Source organism: Triturus cristatus, chromosome 9 (assembly GCF_964204655.1).
Source record: "Triturus cristatus chromosome 9, aTriCri1.1, whole genome shotgun sequence".
Lineage (NCBI taxonomy): Eukaryota > Metazoa > Chordata > Amphibia > Caudata > Salamandridae > Triturus > Triturus cristatus.
In genome coordinates this window covers 804614411-804636118 of record NC_140592.1, presented here as the reverse complement: position 1 = coordinate 804636118, position 21708 = coordinate 804614411, and the positions used below count along the sequence as shown (strand labels likewise).

General features: G+C 42.3%; 1 protein-coding gene across 1 annotated transcript in view; it reads left to right on the top strand.

The window, feature by feature from the left end:
- Nucleotides 1-21708, top strand: part of ESR2 (estrogen receptor 2) — a 557334-nt gene that overhangs the window by 104810 nt on the left and 430816 nt on the right. Inside the window, exon 3 of the mRNA XM_085626206.1 lies at nt 3500-3675. Coding sequence (XP_085482332.1) covers nt 3500-3675 — 176 coding nt within the window. The remainder of the gene's footprint in view (nt 1-3499; nt 3676-21708) is intronic.

The following is a 21708-nucleotide window of genomic DNA, read 5'->3' as shown; positions in this document are numbered from 1 at the left end:
CATGCATTCTGTTAGTCATCCTTACACTCATACATCTGTTCACCCACCCACTGGCTCATTCTTGCATTCATCCACTCACCCATCACAAAAAAGCAGGCATATCAACTCCCATAAGCAAGTGGAAGATAAATGAAAAGAATAAAAGTAGAAAAAAACAGATGCTGGTACGCAGGCATTTGCTTGCAATACAAAAATAAAATGAAACATAGCAGAGAGACACCGTCCTGCAATAGTATTGTACATAGTGTTTCGTTCTTTTAACAGCAGCGGTCTGTGGAGGGAGTTCCGTGGGGCAGAAAGGCGGGGCGGGGCGGGGGAGGGGCAAGGTGGGGGGTACTAAACACCGGAACATGGAGAATCGGAGGTAAGTAAACGATTAAATAAATAAAACGAATTTCGTAGCGCCCTGCATCACAAACTGAGGTGCAGCGCGCGCTACGAAATTCGTTTCATTTATTTAATTGTTTACTTACCTCCAATTATCCATATTCCGGTGTTTAGTACCCCCCACCCTGCCCCTCCCCACCCCGCCTTTCCGCCCCATGGAACTCCCTCCACGGACCGCTGCTGTCTTTTAATATTCCAACATAGTTTTCACTTTTGAAAGCAATGTGCTGGCTATCATGGAATGGTAAAAACAATGACATATTATACACAATTCCATTTGAAGAGAGCTCAGGAAATATTGCATGGTGGACATATTGGTACGGTAAAAATCTGATAAACTGAGGACATTACCATTCCAAAATGGCCGACTAGTTTACAAATAGTGGGCTCACAGGATTCAGCACAATTAAGAGGGAATGAGTGTCATGTGAGCGGCCATGTGAGACTGCCTTGAGGTGCAAGATCCTGTAAAAATAAAAAAGAAGGATATAAACGAATGGGAAGGGAAATAATAGAAATCTAAAGGAATAGCCACCAGTACAGACACTGAAGTGCACTAATTTTCAGATGCGTGGGCAGATGTAAAAAGGTAAAATGCAACTAAGAAAGGACTGAAAGACATATCCGGGTTAATTCACCCACAAGAAAAGAGTATATATATAGATTTTTTGTAAATAGAGAGCTCTATCTGCAGACAAGCAGGCTGAATGGGGAATGAATGCTGATTACTCCTTTGATTGGGAGAGTGAGAAATGCTTAACTGAAGGATGACTTAAAATTAAAGCTAAATGTGTAACATGTGAATATGCAAAGATCACATGCAGATGTAGGAATATATTGATACAAGTTTGAAAAGCAAACAGATGTCACCAAAAAATAAATGATGAATCTAACCATAGACATTGATTTGCCAAAAGCCTGGAACCGTGGAAGTGACTTTAAGCACCTTTTAATGCTAGATGACGTCACTGGGTTCCCCTGTTGTCCCACCTTTAGCCCCTCAGCCTACTCTTTGCTGCTGATGAGGCAAGGAGTGGCAACGTTGTCACTTTAGAGTACGCTATATCAATTAGTTTGAAGTCCAACACAAATCTACAAAAATCACACCTTAGGTGACCATGCTTTGAAAGGGAAATGCTACTGTGCCAGCAAAATATCCACCAGCAAACCGCTTTAACAATATATATGCGGTATGAGTTTTTAAGTGGCCATAAACAAATCCCTAAAAGTAGGAACTAGAATGTGGTAGGAAAGAAAATATGAAGCCAACTTGCCTCATATTCTGCAGGGAACAAGTGATAACTGATGCTAATGCGTTTCCAAAAGAGAGCAGAAAGCTATTCTGTCTCTGCAGCAGGGCTGTAATGATGAGCCTGCTTGTTCCAATTCAAAGAATGGAATTGATTAGACAGCAGCCACGTTTGTGTGTCCATCCAAAGGCAACATGTAAAATGTAAGTTGTTTTGCTACAGCATTAATAGGTAAAGAATATCAACCAAAATTAGGAGAATCTAGACCTTTGTCAATTAAGAGGGGGAGATAAAATCGAAAGACATTGAGCTTGATTCACAAAGGTAACTTGCACTTTTGAGTAAGTTTACCACTTTTTCGTGTTCACAAACTCAGGTGTAAATTGCTACTATAAAAAAAAAAAACAGTCGTAAGTCCAATACTACACATGGCCAGCCACATGTACTGCAACACCCTCCCATGGAAAATGATGGAGGTTTGCAGTACCAGTGTAAGTTACAACAAAAGTGCAATTTGTGAATACCGAAAAATAGTGCCATATTTGCAGGTAAGCTAGGGAAAGGGGGAAACCACCTGGAAAAAATGATTTAAAACCAAAAAACAAGTTTTTAGCGATATTTCACAAAGTCTCTAACTCCATGTATTAGGAGTGCATACAATGCAGATATGCCACACTCAAATGATTAGGGAAAACAGGCATGCAAAAGAAAATGTGTTAGAAAAAAACATTTCAATTATTTGTGCCTCAGTGTTTTGCAAATTTGAGGAAAAGGTGTACATCACAGCTATGTGTTGGCGTAAGTGCAGAGAATTATGGGGCATATTTACAAGAAAAGTGACGGAGCGCAGCATTGGCCTTCTTGGCTTAACACCGTGCTCTGCCACTTTTGAAAAGTAGGGCTGCACCGTATTTACAACAATACAGTGCAGACCTGCGTTTCCTGCTGTGCTGGCGCTAATTACAGCTGCCTAGAGCCAACACAGGCACACTTGCACCATAGTGCAAGGGGGCCTGCGTTATGGGAATGATTGTTTATGTACAGGAAGGTGTGCCTTCCTGCATATAAACAATCTTAAATGGTGATTTGTGACTTCCACATGTGCTGCTTTGTGCAGCACACATAGAAGTTGCAACTAGTCATTTAGAAAATTGTTGTTTATGTGCAGGAAGGGACACCTTCCTGCACATAAACAATCTTGCATGGCGGTTTGATGTTTTTATGTGTGCTGTACAGTGCAGCACACATAGAAACAGCAAAAACGAGGAGAAATAAAGCATTTCTCCTCATTGCGCCATGTTAAGATTAGGTTTTTTTTGTCTTAAATTTGGCGCTGCCCCATAATTATGCCACCCTACTAAATATGAGGCAGTGTCAAAATCAATAGGTGTTGGGGCAGAACGCCCACATCAAAACACCCATTGCCCAACCCTTTCACGCTAAGTATAGCCTGAACGGGTGCCTTATTTACAAGGCAGCGCTCAGTTGCTGAACACTGCCTTGTAAATAAGGCAAAGCCCACATCGCCACAGGAACGTCAAAAAATGTGACGTCCTTGTGGCAATAGGGACTTGTAAATATGCCCCTATGTTTTCGTATGAATTGTGCTCATAGAGTCTTTTGAAATCACAAACTCTGCATTTCTACAGTTTGATTTTCAGTTTTTGGGCAACACTGTGTCGTCTTAAACATTTAAGAAATCGTTCACTGGCAGATGTTCATTCAACCTGTTTAATACTGGCTCCAAAACGCTTTTACAAAGAGAGTGAAATAAATTATTCGTTCAACTCTGGCATATTTAAAACCTATTCCTATTTGTCGGTGAGGTTCCTCTGAACTTCTTGGCTTTACTTTCTCAACAGGGAAATATTAAAGAGGAAAACGAACGGTGGCGATTGTCCAAGTCACATTCCAAACAACCCTGGCTCAAAAAGGGACACACATTTCTGTGCTGTGTGCAGTGATTATGCCTCGGGGTATCACTATGGCGTTTGGTCCTGTGAAGGATGCAAGGCATTCTTTAAAAGAAGCATTCAAGGTAAGGAAGGCTGCCCTGTCAATAGTAATATTATATTGCACCATAGCGTTTTGATGATATATTTTGTTTTCTGTTCATTTCTATCGAGGTCTTGTGTTCATGCTCTCAATAAGGCGCTTTTTATGGGGTGGCCAAGTTTGGTGCAGAGATACCAGGATCTGGAATCTACATCATCGGCCAGTATCTCCACACCAAAGTCTGGCCATTACAAGTTTTTTTTCTCTAAAATGGGGAATAACTTTCAGACCCGGAGTTACAGGGTGGTTTTCAATTAAGTTTTCACCATTTTTTTCAAAAACAAATACATACTCTTCGCAAAGTGAAGAATTGAATAATTGAGGGTGTTTGCTCTGTTTTTGCTGCGAAAAGCTGCTTAAACTGTTTTCATTGTGCGAGTTCTCTGATAAAAAAAAAGGTTTTGTCCAATTGTTATCCTTCAGAAACCTTTTTTGCAGGGAAAAGTTTTACCGAAGGTAGGTGATGTTCACAAACTGAACATTTTCAATGTCGAAAATTGAATACTTGACGCTAATTTCATTCACCACAAAGAAAACTCTTATTGGGAATGAAAAATTAATACATCTGCACCAGCGGGGTCTAAAATTCTACTTGAGAGCAGATGTACAACGATCTCTGTGAACTGGGCAGACATTGCCTAAGTTACAAGAAACTAACAACAGTTACCAAAACAGTCTTTGTCCTTTGACCTGTGATTCACTGTGATGCTGTGCAGGATATTTGTTCATGCGTTTTTTAATCAGATTTAAAAATGCAAGTAATATCAGAGGGCCACACCTTAACACAATAGCATGGCCTGTAACCGGTTCAAGCTACAAAATGGAGTAGTGTATGTAAAAATCGTCAGATTTCCAGAAAGGCGGTGATTGAAAGGTCTGTTGCAGTAGAGCTGAGCTGAGTCAACCACCTGTTGAGCTAATCCCTGAGAGTTCGATATGGCAGCCATGATTGGGAGGGGCTATTTAGCTGGTGGACACATAGGCTAATTTTTTCCCATATTAAAAGTGACGCACTGGCGGCACAAGGGGCTTGTAGATAAGACCCACAGTGGTTGCAGCTGGTGGGCAAATGCACACATTTTTGGGGAACCAAAGTTATTTTCCACCATCAGAGTTTGACCCAGAGTAAGAAAGAGAAAGGCAGAAAAGATAGACTAGGGAGTTACGGGCATGAAATAGAACCTGCAATCGTAAAATAAGATGAGGGAAAGTGTAGGGTGATGGAAAAGGAAGCATGAGGTTGAATCACCACCAGGCAGCCTTGGGATCTAGAAATGTGGATACTTCATTATCAAGAATGGGTTGTTGATGCTACCATTGCAAGGTGTTGTAATGTCTTTACTGACATCCATCATGAAGTTTCATGGAGGGATGAGCAATATGGCGTTGTGGCAACTCCAGTATACGGATGATCTTGAACTAGAAGATAGACAAGATCCTAAAAAGGGAAACAAAGATGTGCATAGCAATGGCACAAGGATTGTGCGAGAAAATAAAATGCTGTTTAGAGTTCCAAACTCTGATGGAGGTTTTACAACTATATTACCTTTTGAATTTGGTCCTGGCAAAATACCGTGAACGGAATACCTACTAGCACAATAATATGAATGTAAGGTACGCAAAATGTGGAGTCAAGAAACGTTAATCTATACTTCAATATAAATACTTGTTTCCATAATATCATAATAGCTAAAATTCTGTATACGATATTATTGCACTACAAAAATAGTAATCTAGGGCCTACTTTAGAGTTTGCCAGATGGGTACTCCATCAAAAACATGACTGATATCCTGTACAACTCATGACCCGTGCATTGGGATATAAAGCACTGTAAGGTGGACATAATATCTGTCATGTTCGTGATGCAGTACCCCTCTACAAAACCCTGAATCAGGCCTTTAGTATTTTGACTTACTTCCCTTTGGTGTTCAGAAGCAATGTACAACACTTGATGGTGAGAGACTTCCAAACTACAGGTCTTTTACTCCCTTTAAATTATTCCAGTAGACAACTTGTGCATCTTTTAATTTCTGCGTTTTTTCGAATCGCCCCTTTAAATGTCTCGCCACTTACATTTCTTCCTATTGTTTAGTTCTTTTCATAATGAAGAAATCAAAATAATCCATAAATTTGTTACTTCACCTACGGTATTATTTCAGATGCACTAAAAAGGCCAGGGCTAAGCATAACTAACTGGCCAGAATCGTGCTGTGCTGCTCGTCACCCCCGGAGGGGTTGAATCCAGGGACTGCTGCCGCTGCCTTGCTGTTGTGCTCGGGGAAGAGCATCGCACGGGACTCCATTGTCCAGGAGTCCGTGCGTGAGCACACCTGCGCGGAGGTCCGCCTCCCTGCCCACACCCTTTAAAACAGCTTGCGGAACCCGCTGACGCGGGTCCCGCTTCGCACCTGAGGCCAGAATCGTGCTGTGCTGCTCGTCACCCTCCTGCCGCTGCCTTGCTGTTGTGCTCGGGAAAGAGCATCGCACGGGACTCCATTGTCCAGGAGTCCGTGCGTGAGCACACCTGCGCGGAGGTCCGCCTCCCTGCCCACACCCTTTAAAACAGCTTGCGGAACCCGCTGACGCGGGTCCCGCTTCGCACCTGAGGCCAGAATCGTGCTGTGCTGCTCGTCACCCCCGGAGGGGTTGAATCCAGGGACTGCTGCCGCTGCCTTGCTGTTGTGCTCGGGGAAGAGCATCGCACGGGACTCCATTGTCCAGGAGTCCGTGCGTGAGCACACCTGCGCGGAGGTCCGCCTCCCTGCCCACAACCTATGACTACTGGTTCCCGCTCATATATAAACAGCCACCCCTCGCAGAGCGGGACGCGCCGCGGGACGCCCAGGACGAAGCCCGGACTAAGGGCGGACAGTCTGTGACAGTCCGGGACAGGAGGGGGTAGGAGGGGGCCATATTTTTGGGCTTCATTTTGTCTGCTGTTACCTGCCAATTGGTTGTGTGATCCGCCGTAACGTAACTGCTACGAGTGTGGGGCAGTGTGTCATATAGTGGTATAACATGAAGTGACTATTAGTGCTGGGCAGCCATATATTGCACCAGTTTATAGGTTGTTGACTTGTTGTGGTGTTAACCTGTTTTTGACTATTGGTACTGGCCCAGCCCGGCATATTTATGCCTAAAGCCAAACCAGCGGCTGTATCGTCCACTATGGATAACTATTTGGTAAAGATGGTGGATAAAATTAACCAGGAAAGGAGGAAGTCCTTAGGACGATCGGGGCCTCAAAGCATGAGCCCTTCCTCTCCAATTGGATCAGCATACCAGTCAATCCCCAACCTTGATGTTAGTGTTTCTACTAATCCTCTGGTCAGTCCCATTTTGGTTGATTCTAATGATACCATAAGTGAGGCAATTGTCATTACTGTGCCCACCAATGAAGTAGATTCTGATGCAGAAATTTCTTCTGACCCAATAGTTCCAAATGTGCAGGCTCCGAGGCCACAAAGATTAATACGTTCTTGCAGGAATAATAGCAAGATCAATCAGCCCAAACGAGGGGGGAATCGCCCCGCAAAAAGAATTGACCCCTTATTGCCTAATCCTCAGCATGACCAAATTAAGATACTGGATGGTCCCACGATCAGTTTGAACAACGAGCAACTTGATTTTTTGCTTAATGCTATTGAGGCCAAGCTTGATCTACTGGTTCAACCCCTATTAACCAAACTCGCTACAATTTCTGACGAAGTAGTCAGACTGGGAGGTTTAGTGGATACATTCTTAAATGCCGCAAAGGGAGTAAATTCCGTTGACAAAGATTTTGGACCTGCTGTGGTGCCTTTTAACCCTCACATTTTAGTTCCAACAACGGCCGTGTGCAGTAATTTCAGCTCTGGGAATGATTGTGAAGTAATTTCGGCTGTCTCCAATCCACTCCCGCAGCTGCCGGTCCAAGCTAAACCTTCCTTTAGCTCAGCACTAAGGAAGCAGGTGGGTCCTAATGTAAATCTTAACAGTTCTGGTAGCCCCCAGCCGGATCTACCACCGTCCTGTGCTCCCTTTGTAGCAGTCTTAACCAATGTTCCTCCGTTAAGAATGTCCGGAAGCAACCACGGCTCTGATGAATCGCATTCCTCTTTAAAGAATAAAACCGTGGATTGGCTTCATAGGCAATGTGGATTCCCCGTAGCACTTTCAGGGGATATTTTAAGCACTAGAAGAACCAATTGGGTGGGGAAATCCCGCAAGACTTGTGGAGGGGATTGTATTGTTATTAACTTTCGAAATCCACAACTTACCTCCACGGTGTTGATTAAAGCTGCATCTCTTCCTATACGAGATGAAGGAATTTCTCTACGCCCCCTGGGGTTCTTCTATAGAGACTTTGATATTCAACCTGATGCTGAGCGTTACCGAGGGAGGTCCAGAGAATCGAATTTGTGTGTTGGTCCTACCATTCCCACGTTTAATAGATTTCAGCCCCTGAGTGGCCTTGATTGTAATGACTGACTGGGGCTACCCCAGGTGGTCCCAGGGACTGTGATCATTCCCATGGGAGAGGGTAGGCGTAGAATGGCCAATGGGGCTTCTGAATCAGTGGAGACTATTGGTTTAAATGGTCCGAGTGTTAGTCATATTGATGTTCCAGTGGATAGTGGAATTGTAAGTTCAACCTCTGGCGATAGGGAAAGGGTCGTTCCAACTAGACCCATTATTTTAGATAATAGGAGTTGGTGCTCTATCGCCTGTTGGAATGTTGCCGGTCTCTTACATAAGGATACATGTCTAGGCTGGTTTGATTTTATTAATAATTTTAAAATCATATGTTTTCAGGAAACCTGGAGTCTGGCCCCCGTTAACTATTTGGGTTTTGTTTCTTACCATTTGCCGGCTGTGGCTTCCACTTCGGGCAGAGCTAAGGGTGGGCTTCTGACTCTGATCTCTGTGGATGTACCACTAATTGTTAAGAAATATGTAACCATTGGGGTCCATTCCCATATTTTATGGCTTTCTCAGGAGCAGGGTAGAAATATCCTTTTAATCAATTTTTATAATAATGTATTTGATAATACTAGGCAGCAGGTAGTTTTTGCTTTAGAGTCCGCTTTGGCAGATATTGTCACGGGTAATAATATTGTGTTTGATTTCATTTGGCTAGGGGATTTTAACACTGCTGTGTGTCCATCCCCCGCCCATAGGATTTGTGGTTTTTTAAATTGCTGGGGAGAAGGCGTCTCTCATTTTCCCCACAATTCCTACGGAGATTCATTAAACAAAATCTTGATGTCCTATGATTTGGAATTGTTGGAGAACTTGAAGGGTGCCTCTGGTGAAACCATCCCTACATTCACGGGCCGGAATGCAAACACGGTGATTGATTTTATTTGCATCTCATCTAGCCTTAACCCGTGGTGTCCAGCCCCTCTGGTTGTTGATAACCTAATTAGCGACCATAACTGTCTAACAATGGAGGCCGTACTATGGAAGGCGAAACTAGGCCCCAATCCAAACATAATAGCTAATATTGAACCCCACCGTCCCAACGGAACTAGAATTAGATGGAAAGGGGATAAAGCTGATATCTTGTCCAACTCCATTATTAATAAATGTGTTAACGACATTTCCGTTATCTTAGAGAGTAAAGAACCAACGGATGTAATTATTCCCAAGTTTATTAACATTAATATTACTATTGATGCAAAATTTACCATGCTTCTTAAGGGAAAGTCGTGTAGGCAAAGGGGATGGTTCGATCATGCCAGCACTATTGCACTTAAGCGTCTCAAAGAGGCACTTGCTGCAAAACCTAGGGATGTAATTTTGGTTAGGGAGCTTAGAGTCACCTATCAGGCTGCAGTCAACAATAGGAAGGCCGAACTAAGGCAAGACGCTTGGGACAAGTTAGACCAGGCGGCTGAAACTTCGGATTCCTCGCTTTTCTGGGCAACAGTTAATTGTCCCTTTCTTAAGAATGAGGAGATGCCTGAACTGACGGCAAACGTTAGTGCAGAATGTTGGGTCTCCCACTTCTCCATGATTTTCGATTCGGACAAATCTCTGGATGAAGGTCCAGGTGACTGGACTGCTATTCCTCTAGATATATCCACTTCTGAGGTCCAGGATAGTATTTCTGCTAGCAAGGGAGGTAAGGCCCAGGGGCCAGACGGGGTGCCCATTGATGTCTATAAAAAAGAACCAGAGATCTGGGGCCCGTTATTAACAAACGTGTTTAACGCAGCGGTCTGCTTTGGTGTCCCACCCTCCTGGGAGGAATCTATTATTATACCTATCTATAAGAAGGGAGAAAGGAAGGATGCTAAAAACTACCGTCCAATCTCCCTTCTAGATTCCTCCGTGAAAATCATGAGCAGGGTGCTCCTGGTTAGACTTGAAGAATGGGCCGATTCTAATAACATATTGGCAAACTCCCAATATGGTTTCAGGAAGGGTCGAGGGACAGTAGAACAGTGCCTCAACCTTGAACTTCTTATTGGGAAGTATACGAAGGCCAATAAAGGTTCTCTTTTTCTCTGTTTCGCAGACTTGAGCAGTGCCTTCGACATGGTGAATCATAAGATTTTATGGGAGAAACTACTAGAAATGGGGGCACCGGAGGGCATTGTTCATTTCTTGGCCCGGCTATACGCCAATCTTAGATCTAGTGTCCGCTACGGCCCGGGAGGGGAGTGCACCCCTAAGTTCCCTATTAGACGCGGTATTAGGCAAGGGTGTGTGCTCGCCCCCCTACTTTTTACACTCTTTATCAATGAGGTTGACTCTGTCTTAAAGACCGTAGTGGCTGACACCCCTAAAACCCTTGACTCCCACGTCCCTGTTCTACTTTATGCGGACGATGCCGTTATTTTATCTAGGACCCCTATCGGCCTTCAACGCCTAATAGACAGGTTTTCCCTGTTCATCAAGGACAGGAGGTTGAAGATCAATAAATCAAAAACTTTTGTCATGGAGTGTGGTAAGAGTTGTAATAAACCGCATTCGTATTTTATTGAAGGTCATAAGGTTCAAACGGTGGACTCTTTCAACTACCTAGGTATTAATTTCTCCAAATCAGGTAGCTGGTCCAGCGAGATTAACTATGTCAGGGCTAGAATGGCGAAAAGTGCCCATGGGGTGTTTCAGTTTGCTTCTAAACTAGGGGATAAACGGCTCAAAGACATGTTGAAAATTTATCAAATGAGGTGTCTTTCTATTACCCTCTATGGTGCTGGTATTTGGGGGCACGCTCTGAGTGGAAGTTTACAAGTGGAGGAAAACCTCTTCCTTAAAAGACTTTTAAGCCTACCTACTTCGGCTTCTACCGATTTGGTGCATAGGGAGTTTGGAATCCAACATCTTTCAGACTCCGTTGCGCTTAGACCACTTATGTTGTGGCGCGCAATTTGGGTAAAGGAAGAGACCTCCCTAAATAGAGCTATCATTAAAGATTGTCTCTCTACTGACAACCATTTAAAGATTCCATGGGTTAAATTTGTTTCGGGTAGTTTTTCTGAGATCTATGGTCTTAATGTAATTGAGGATCACTATGCTGCCTCTTGTTTGACCAAAAATGAGTTGAAATCTGTCTTTATGAACCATAGGAATGTGAAGCGTGGGAGGGCCAGTGGTAACTTAACAACCTGTCTCTTCTATGAAAGCTTCAGTGAAACGACAGGGTTCCAACCGTATTTGAGTTTTGTTTCCAGACCGTCCCATAGGTTCGTGTTGACAAGAATGCGTTTTGGGATTGTTCACCATTTGGTGGCATTCCCAAGCATTAGAAAACACCCGATTGGTCCCTGCCCATGTGATAATACTACCGCACAAAGTACCATGCACTTCTTATTGTTCTGTCCATTTTATGGGAATTTCCGTTTAGCTTTTTTAAAACCTGTTTTTAAGAAATATGGAGTCAGGACTGTAAAAGATACCATGAAATTGCTATTTAACCCGTCACCCGATGTCTGTTTTTTTACTGCCACTTTTCTTCTTCCGGCCATCAAAGCAAGGCCTAGTATGTCATTTTAAAACTGTTTTAATGTATTTTTTAAATATTTCCGACTGATTTTGCCAAAATGATGTTGTTTTATATTGTAATGTTTGTGCTTTTATGGACTTTGTGTTTAAGCTCCGAATAAAGCCTTATGAACTGAACAGAACTGGCCATTTTGGGTGTCACTGGCAAACATAGGGTTCTCCGCATTGATACTACATCTACTGATTAAATCGCTACAAGTCAGGGCTGACTGGTTTACCCTCACAAGTGTTCTGAGAACCTGGATTAACAACCAAAATAATATTTGTGTTACATTTTGTTACAGCCATGGGAAATAGAATGATGAACTGCTTCAGCGGGTTGGCATTACATCCCATTTTGCTTGCTACTACTTAAGGTTTTACCAAGCAGTGCTAAGTTCTACTCCTCCTAGACCCACAGTATGATGTTCATAGTATATAAAAGTCCACCTGCACCTCTTCTGCTCTAAAGCTCTTCGTTGTTTCCATTATATTCGGAATTATTTTTTATGATTTAAGGATTCGTATGTATTCTCATGCACAAAGGCCCTCATTAACTTACGAGTTCCCAGGGATGATATTGTCGCACCTAAATCAGAGCATTTCAAGTTCTCTCAATTTATTTTTCCCAGAATGTGGAATAACATGCAGATCCAAGAATAACAGGTCCAAATTAGCAAGCTTTTCCTCATTCCAGAGAAAACAGGGGGCTAAATCTGCACACATTTACCATCTGCGTGGAGATGGCAGCTGATGTGTGTGGGGCTTTCATAAGGCCCTTTCTGAGGATGGTGTGGGATGGGGAGGGAAGATCAGGTGAGGGGAGAGCATTTGCTGCTTCTCTCCTACACAGCCAGAGAGCTGGTGGAGTTTGAGAAAAGCCAAAAATATTCTGAACATCGCAACTCGCACTCATAACCCCCAAAAAGATCAAGGCAGAAGAATGAGGTACTGCCAATTATGTTAAAGGAAGATAAAAGTGATGCAGAGAACAGTAGAACATAAAGACACCTTAAGTAAGTCAAACATTTACAGTGTACAATGTAAGACATTTCTTGAGATTTTTAACAGGGATTCAAAATACATATAGGAAAACAGGGCCTATTAGTAGTGAGTTATTAAGCAATCAAGAAAGTTGACTACTTAGAGCCCTTGATTGCCGAAAATTACTTCTGTAGAAGATGAAGAGGGCTGAATCCCCTGGGATGCATGAGAGGCTCCAGAGTAAAAGACTAAAGGCACAGATGTTGTTAAAAGTTTTACAAATTCTGTATTTGGTTTATAAAGCCTCAGAGGTTTTGGCTAAAAAAAATAGATTTATTTTTGTTATTGTTTCATAGTATTTCTACAGTGTTGCAGAGAGAAAGTAAATACATACAGTTTTTCTGCATCGATTAATGGAAAAAGTACATGGTGTGCGAGTGTAAGGTAAAAAAGTGACTTTATGGGAAATTTACCAATTCTGTTTGCTCCAGATTGAGCAATACGGGACAATCAAAGGGTCTGAGACATTTGCTTTTTACTCGTTTTAATCATCTATATTGTTTCCAATAGATATTTTGATTACAAATGCAGTGGGTCTTTCTCAAGGCAAACAATTTACAAAAAATACATATTCAGCTATTTCTCAAAAATGACATTGAAATCTGGGTGGGGATCTGTTGATTCATTGGTGCCTAATAAAAACATTAGGGGCCTCATTGATGAAAAGTGTTGCATCGCTGCGGTAAAACAGCGTTGCAACACTTTTCACTGCGCCTTCCTTGCAACACCATGGATGCGCCGTATTTACTGTACGGCGCTCCATGTCGCAAGAATTGATAAATGCGTCAGGAAGCCTGACTTATCTGTCGGCGCACAACTCACACGCATTGCTGGAGTTGTGTCGTAAGGATGATGCAACTCCAGCAATGCATGGGGGAGGCCTATACCTATTGCACTGCGTCATCCTTACGCCTGCTATGAGGCAGGCATAAGGTTTTGACACAGTGGTGTCCTAGAAGTGGTGCAGTGAAATCTGATAGATTTTAACTGCACCCCTCTATGAGGCGTTCTTGCGGGGAACGCCCACCGTGATACATTATACCTGACGCAGGTATAATGTGGCGCAGGGGTTTACAAAGTGACACATCTACCTAAATGCGTCACTTTGTAAATATGGCCCAATGTGGTGCATTATTTACACAACTGCTGTGTCAAGAAAAGTGACGCAAAAGTGACGCAAGGGGCTCATAAATAAGCCTCTAGGTTGGTACGAAAACAATTAAAATTGGAGCCAAAATATACACTTTCTGCTTCAGCCTTTGACAATGTTATTGCATTTTTAATAACAGATATCATCCTTCAGTTTGAGAGAGGATAATGCACTTTAAAATGTAGTCATTGAATTACTGGCCCGTACTTTCATTTCAACACGAGATCACAAGGGCGTGCAGAGATTGCAATTAAGGAGCAGTAGCTACAGCCACAATTTTGTCACATGGTATTTGAAAGGAAATTATTTTCACACTATGTAAAAATTAAACTTAAAAGGCCTTTGCAGTCCAAGTAACTGGAAGGTACTCCTTAGAGAAAGGTTTGTAGGTTAACATGAAGGACTTTTTCTCTTTAATCATAGTTATTATATGCCGATAAGGCTGCCAAGTCAAGATGGCAGTGGAGGCCCTGTTTCAATCAACCTCATGCGCCCTCCCCCATTTGTAAATCCCCTGTTCAAACAGTTGTGTAATTTTGATCAAAAGAGGTTCTGCTGAGCCGGTGGGACCACTTTCAACAAAAAGTAATGCCCAGCAGTCACAATGTTATGGCGGTCAGCGCAGCATTTCTTTTTGTTTGACAGAAACAACCCCTAGCAGGGTTTTGTTTCTATAATGGCAATTTTCTCCATGTGTGTGGGGGACATTGTTTACCTTTTCCAAAATGCTGAAAGAGCTGCTCTAAACAAGGTGGGCCTTCCTACATTCAGTAAATAGCTGAGGCGGCACCTTTGGAAACCTGACAGCTCATCTACCCCTAAATGAGGAGGACTTACTGTATGTTTGGTGTGGAGACCACCTCTCATTTATAGATGTTGTTTTATTCTGCCAAAACCCAAATCTTTTCTATATTTCAAAAATTAAAAGGACAAGTAGCATCTGGCAGAATTTGGTCTGTTGAATCATCAATTTACATGATAGTGGCAATAAATATGTGTATTGTGTTGGAAGGATTGGCTTATATTCTTATATTTTCACCCTTAATGAGGCAATGGATCGCTCCAATTTGCATCTGTTTCCTGGGCGCCCATTTGCAGTCTGTGGTAGATGTAGAATGTCGTATGTAGAAGATGTTGCATGAAGTTCAAAGACAAGCTTCGAACAAGGTGCAACATATGTCACTGCTCATAAGTGTAAAGTGTTGTGGAGAGTGTGAGAATAGAGATAGTCACACAAAGTTAATTTCAAATATGTACAGATCATCATCTACAACTTACGATTATATACATGGGAAGAGAGAGGCTGTTAGTACTCCCCCAAATCCCAGGTGATTATCAATTCTTATTAATACAGGGATTGAGTTTCAAGGTTTATCTGTCTGGACCGAGAAGGAGCGGCACCAATTTGTGACTTTTTGAAGGGTGGGCTGATCAGCAGTGGAGCCAGCCTGGAGAGCAGTGGTCTTGTTTGACAATAGGTATGAAGTCTTTGTTTCAAGTTAGTATGCCGCAGTTCTATGGTTTGTATGATCAGCACTGCACACTGATTATCAGGTGATCTTTCTAATTATTGGCAGCCTGTCAACAGCTATGATATCAGGCATGTTGGGTGTTCAAATAAATAGATTGAGAATCTGTCTAGAAGCTGCATTCTGGATCCTCTGTCATTTCTGTATAATAAGGAGGAGTGCTGAAACGTATAGCCTATTGGCATAATAATGATGGGAGAGTACTAAGTCAGTGCTAGCTGGAACCTTATTGAGAGGGCGAGGTTTGGAAATATTTATCAAAGACGTGTCATCATGTGGAAACTTTGCCTGGCCACTTGATTCAATTGCAGTACGAGGGAGAGATTGGAGTCCATAATTACCTCCAGGTTCCACACTTCAGTGTGATAATGGGGGCTAGATTGTTTAAGGGTGATAGTATGGTCTGAAGTGAAGCTTTGTGAACAATGGCTAGACGACCCACAGTATTTTTTTGGCTAGAATATTTTCATAAGTATCTAATTTCGAGCAGGGAGAGCTTCATGTGAAATGGGTAGAATTTCATCACTGAGTCAGCCTTCTGAGACAAAAGCTTAAAAAGAATACATTAAAAAAAGTTTGAGTAGTAGCGCATTGTTTGCAAGAGCATTCATTCACAAAGAAAAATGGTGAGCAAAATCTTTCCGAACTGTGGGAATTTCTTACTTTGCACAGAATCTCATCTGCTTGGCTGCAATAAATAAAGAGTGATTGGATGCAGCAGATTGTTTCTGCTCGTATAATAACTAATCTAGACATTTCAAAGTCTTGTAGAAAAAAACTGAAACTATTGCTGCAGGCTTACTTACAACATGCTCCAGAAGAATTTGACCCTACTTTTCTGTAAAAATAAGTCTGGTACTAAAAGAGAGGAAAATAAAGACGACATTAACTACATGTTTGCCTTGGATTAATATGTTGAAAAATCATCCTACAATGATAAACTATGTGACCATTTGGAGAATAGAGTGGGGGAAAAATGGTGCTTTCTGGCACAGTTCAACTGGCTGTCAACTAATGAGGTCAAGGCAAGGAGAAACAAGAACCTACCCAGTATCTGCCTGCGTAGTGATCAACAGATTGAGTACATGCCATATCTGCTTTTGAACAGTCACAAATGGAAGCTCCTAAAGACAGGTTTCTGGTCAGATTTCTGCAATTGGCAGAAAAGGGAAAGCACGCTTAACTATCCTTTGTACTATTTGATAATCTTACGTATGTTTTGAAAGCATTGTCTTCATCAGTTAATACATCTAAAAGAAAGAGGAGAAAAATACGGCCAATCAATTGCTAGAGCAGCTTCCACCCTAGAAGTAGAGCCACATAGATCACAAAGGGGTGGATAAAGATAGTTGTATGGTCCAAGCAAACTTCAACTCCAAGTATGAGATCCCTAGATTGCATGGAGAGATTAGACTTTGCAGGAGTTACAGATGAACTATGAAGAGATACCCAGAAAACCCAACTTATCCTGAGAGGGCCACCCTCCCCTTATGGATGCATGAAAAGTGGAAAAACAATCTCTTTCAGTGATCAAAACTCTTTTCTTTCCTCATCCGACTCTTTCCAGAATTTTCACTTTTTACTGCTTAAGTATTTTTTATTGATGTTTTCTGTTTTGCTAAGCAAAAATCCTTGTGGCTGGATGCAAATAAAGAAATAAAAATCTAACTCCAGTGTGTTGTGGAGATATTTGTAACCTAAAGGGACAGGTTTGAATCCCTGCATGCCAACTGAGTTTTTCCTAGCACTAATAGAGATATTTGTTACTATTACCTTTCACAATGCTATTTATTTTATGTACTTCATAAGGGTGTAAAGCTCAGTTGTCCTTGCTCTTTGAACAGCAGTGTATTATTAGTTATTTTCATAATACAGGTCACTGGTGCGTATTATATCCAAATTGGAATAGTAAATCAAACACACCCCTACCTGAATTTGAGCACTGGACATCAAAATTAATTTCTGATGAATATTTCTACCTGCAGATTTCTCACCTTTAGAACATTCCCAAATGGCACAGATCCAGAGAACTTTCAAGCAATCGCTCCTGTGCTTCAGTAGGTGGTGCTGTCTGAGTGAACAATGGCCTCTGACCACCCAGGAAGTGACAGAGGAGAGCCGAACACTGACGTTATCTCCTTTCTTCCTTTGCTACAGATTAAGAGCTCTGCTCCCAGCTTTGTCATTTCCTGATATCTTCAATAGTCTTAGAAATTGTGCTAGGGAAGAAAATGTTTCCCTCAAAACCACAGGATTCAAACTGTGCTGTGACTGCAGTAAGCAGATGCCAGTCATTTGATCTCCAACACATGTGTCGGGTTTTGGAAAGTGCTGCGATATGTGCTCCCTGATGCAGCTGAAGGCAATTAGAGAGTGGGAAGAAAAGTTGTATGTCACCGAACACTACAATAGATTGCATTTGAGGCAATGATCTCACTCCCTCTCCAGGTCACTGGGCTTCTCCAGCTCCCGTTTGCAGGGGCATTCCAGTGCAAACCTCGGTCCAGCTCAAAGTCCACAGGTAAGTTGCAGTCTAAGGCTCCTCACAAGTGAAAGAAGGCCAAATGGAATTAGTATCCCTACCACCAGTCTAGGTAGGGGCCATCAGTCACAGGACATACATCTGGCCTTTTTCCAGGTCTGATTCACACTTCCAATCCTGCTCCAAAGTCCATGCTGGTGCCTTCCTTTCGACTATGAGATTTCAAATGAGCAGCCGTGAAACAGGTCAGTTCCCAAACCAATTGATATGGTGCTGACGGCGAGGTTGCTTTGGCCTGTGTAAAAAGGGAATGTTATTCAGACTGGATGAGACTGCTACAAATGTGATATATATATAGTTGAGAGGTGATCTGTCAGATTGAGATTTTGTCCTGTGGTGACCCACTATAAATACTTTATGGGTCGAAACATCAACACTGACCGGGAGATCATTTAATATGAAATAATTTCTAATTCTGGATCAGTATTAGGGCTAAACTGATAATTCTGAATTATGGATACCCACGATGTATATATGCATCATATTTTAATTGTTTCTCTATTGTACTCATGAGCACTGTGCTGTTTGCACTTTATTGCTTTATTTTCTAGCACCTTATGTAAAGAACAATACATTTGTGATTTTTGGAGATGATAAACACTGACATGTACTTTAACCTCATGAGTTATCTTGATTGAGTCCCACGAAACCACTTGTTCTATGTTTTGGTCCCTTCCTTGCTGGCACCGCTGCCAACTCTGCTATGCCAGATCTATTCCTATGTCGGTCTTCGATCTGGAGGTGACACCGGCCCATACTAGACCTATGTCAATGTATGAAATAACCGAAGCGCAGTCAACCATACTTGAGCCTGACTCCCAACCTCTTCCACAACACCCTTACCACCAGAGGTTGAAGGGCATATTTGAATACAGTCTAGGGTTTGCAATATACTCCCCATGATGACATCGATGATGATGAGGTAAACAACCTACTGTCCCTCATTAAACAGATACAGGTCTGTGGGCCGATTGAATGTAATTGGGTTGAATACCTTTACAATAAACTCAGCTGAAATCCACACCTAGTATACCAACTGAAGAAAGTCCCCTTTTCATAGTTGTGGTGCGCAGAGCAGCGGGTTTCCTTTACATACAACTGCCCATAATAGAAACAAAATCCAACCTACTTTTTGAAATTCGTATCTCTGATCCGGTCCCTATAGAGGTTGGAGCTTCAAGCTATCTTTCTACTTGTCATCAAAGGGAAGGTGGTTCATATTCTAACAGAACACGTGTGGTACTATTGCAATAAGTCATTTGGTACTGCAACAATCAGTGTAGGATGAGGTCTTTGAGTCTCTGTCAAGGGGCCCTACATTTTTGGAGGAGGCTGGGTCTGTAGGGGATTTTTCTAGATGACCAACCATCTGGCAAGGTTCCTGTATGCTTGAGCGACAAACTCAGCAGGCGGTGGCTGGTCTATCATAAACGGCCTCTTTACATCAAGCTATCAGCAACCAGTACTAATAGAGATAAACTTTTTTTGCCACTGCTAAGAATGTGCAATGTCAAGATTACTGCATGCTGAAGTTTATACCAGGAACGTCATAAGGAGATACTTTTCACCTGAGGTGGACCGCAAGTGTCCTGTACTCACTCCAACCATTACCTCTACTCTTTTGAGTTCTGAAGAAATACAAGAAACACTAGGCTCAAGTCATCTTAATAGCCCGGATTGGGCCTGGGGAACATGGTCCACAGATCTCTTGAGCCACCTACCCCTTCTGGAGGGACCTCTGTCTTAGGATCGGGGCAGGGTGATGCACCTGTATCTCCGTAATCTACACCTCCATGCATGGAGATTGAATGGCACTATTTGAGCAGTTTGAATTTGTCATCTGAAGTGTATTTGATCCTAGCAACCAGACAGCACTCAAGCAAATCCATTTATTGCTGGTGCTGGATCAAGGTAGTGGCCTGGTGTGATCTTGATACCTTGCAGGCTAAGCTATTAGATGGGTTATTATTTGTTTCGTTGTTGGCCTGGCCCCGCAAGGATTTCAAGTGGGCACAATTAAAGGTTACATGTCTTCACTTTTGACATTTTTATGTTTGATAGAGCAGCCTTTCCTCTTCAAATGACCTTTTGTGATGCATTATATGAAAAGCTTGATGTGTTTGTTTCCCCTTAAACTCTTACATCATACGTCAGAGGGACCTTAATTTGATTCTCATGCTTCTTATGTGCATGTTGTTTCAGCTCGTGTACAACTGCTCCTTGTGGCTCCTGATCATCAAGATTGTTTTTCTTACTGCTACCACTTCGGTGTGCTGTTGTCAATGAGTTGCACCTTCTATGCACCACCTTCTTTCCTGACAAATTGGTGCTGAGGACCTGGGCCGCTTTTCTGCCTAACGTGGTATTACCCTTTCACTTGGGACAATTCATCACACTATCAGCATTTTTCACTCTGCCCTCTCCTTTGAAAGTGGATCAGAGACTCTATTGCCTGTATCCCAAGAGAGTTGTAAGAATCTACATAAGCATCAACACTAATCCACATGAAGGAGCATCATATTGATGAAAAGCTTTTCATGGGGTTCTGTGGTGCTGGAAAGGGGTTTAAGAAGAGGATGAGGACTCTATCAAGGTGGATCACCCAGTGCATAAACATGGGCTACATTCTAGCCAAGAGGGAGCTCCCAGAAGGCCTAGGGGATCATTCCACTTGAGCCAAGGCCATCACGATGGTATTGGAAAGGGAAGCTTCTGTAATGGACATGTGGTAACTTGATTAATGACATAAGGGCATAAGTTTACCAAGCACTATAGTCCTTAGTGAGGCCATTTTGCATGTTTGGTCGTGCAATCTGTTTTGGTTAGAATCCACTCGTCAGACCATCCCACACCTTTTGAGGAGGTACTGTTGAGTATCTAATCGAAGGACGAGGAATCTCTAGTTAGAAGTAACCATCAGAAGAACAAGTTACTTACTTTCAGTAATGTTCTTTCTTCCATGTTTTTTTTTAAATTTCTATTCATGATAATGCCATACAAATATGAATCACCATTATTCTTTATCTAGCAATCTTAAAAAAGGGATAGAATAGAATAGGATAGATAAATAAACAGTTACTTTAGCCTATACACAACGACACAGGTATAAAAATATAGTAGATATCTAAACAGTGATACTTCATAAATAGTTCTTAACAGTAATTAAAAGTTCATAGAGGGTAAATAAATATTCAGTCCTTCATATATTCAATCACTGGATCCCATATTTCCATACCCAGTGTTAATCTGGGCATCGCAGGCATTGACTCTGCACATATCGGAGCTGGGATTTTACTTTGTCCGTGTCGTCAGACCTGTGGGGACGCTGCGCTGCACTTGGAAGGGACGTTGTGGAGGTTTTGATTCCCGGGACTGCGAGGACCAGGGTGCTCACTGTTGAACTCATCCAGCACACCTGTTTCCTCTTCCCGACCCCGCCTCCCTCATCTACTCCACATCTCCTTTCTTCCTTTGCTACAGATTAAGAGCTCTGCTCCCAGCTTTGTCATTTCCTGATATCTTCAATAGTCTTAGAAATTGTGCTAGGGAAGAAAATGTTTCCCTCAAAACCACAGGATTCAAACTGTGCTGTGACTGCAGTAAGCAGATGCCAGTCATTTGATCTCCAACACATGTGTCGGGTTTTGGAAAGTGCTGCGATATGTGCTCCCTGATGCAGCTGAAGGCAATTAGAGAGTGGGAAGAAAAGTTGTATGTCACCGAACACTACAATAGATTGCATTTGAGGCAATGATCTCACTCCCTCTCCAGGTCAC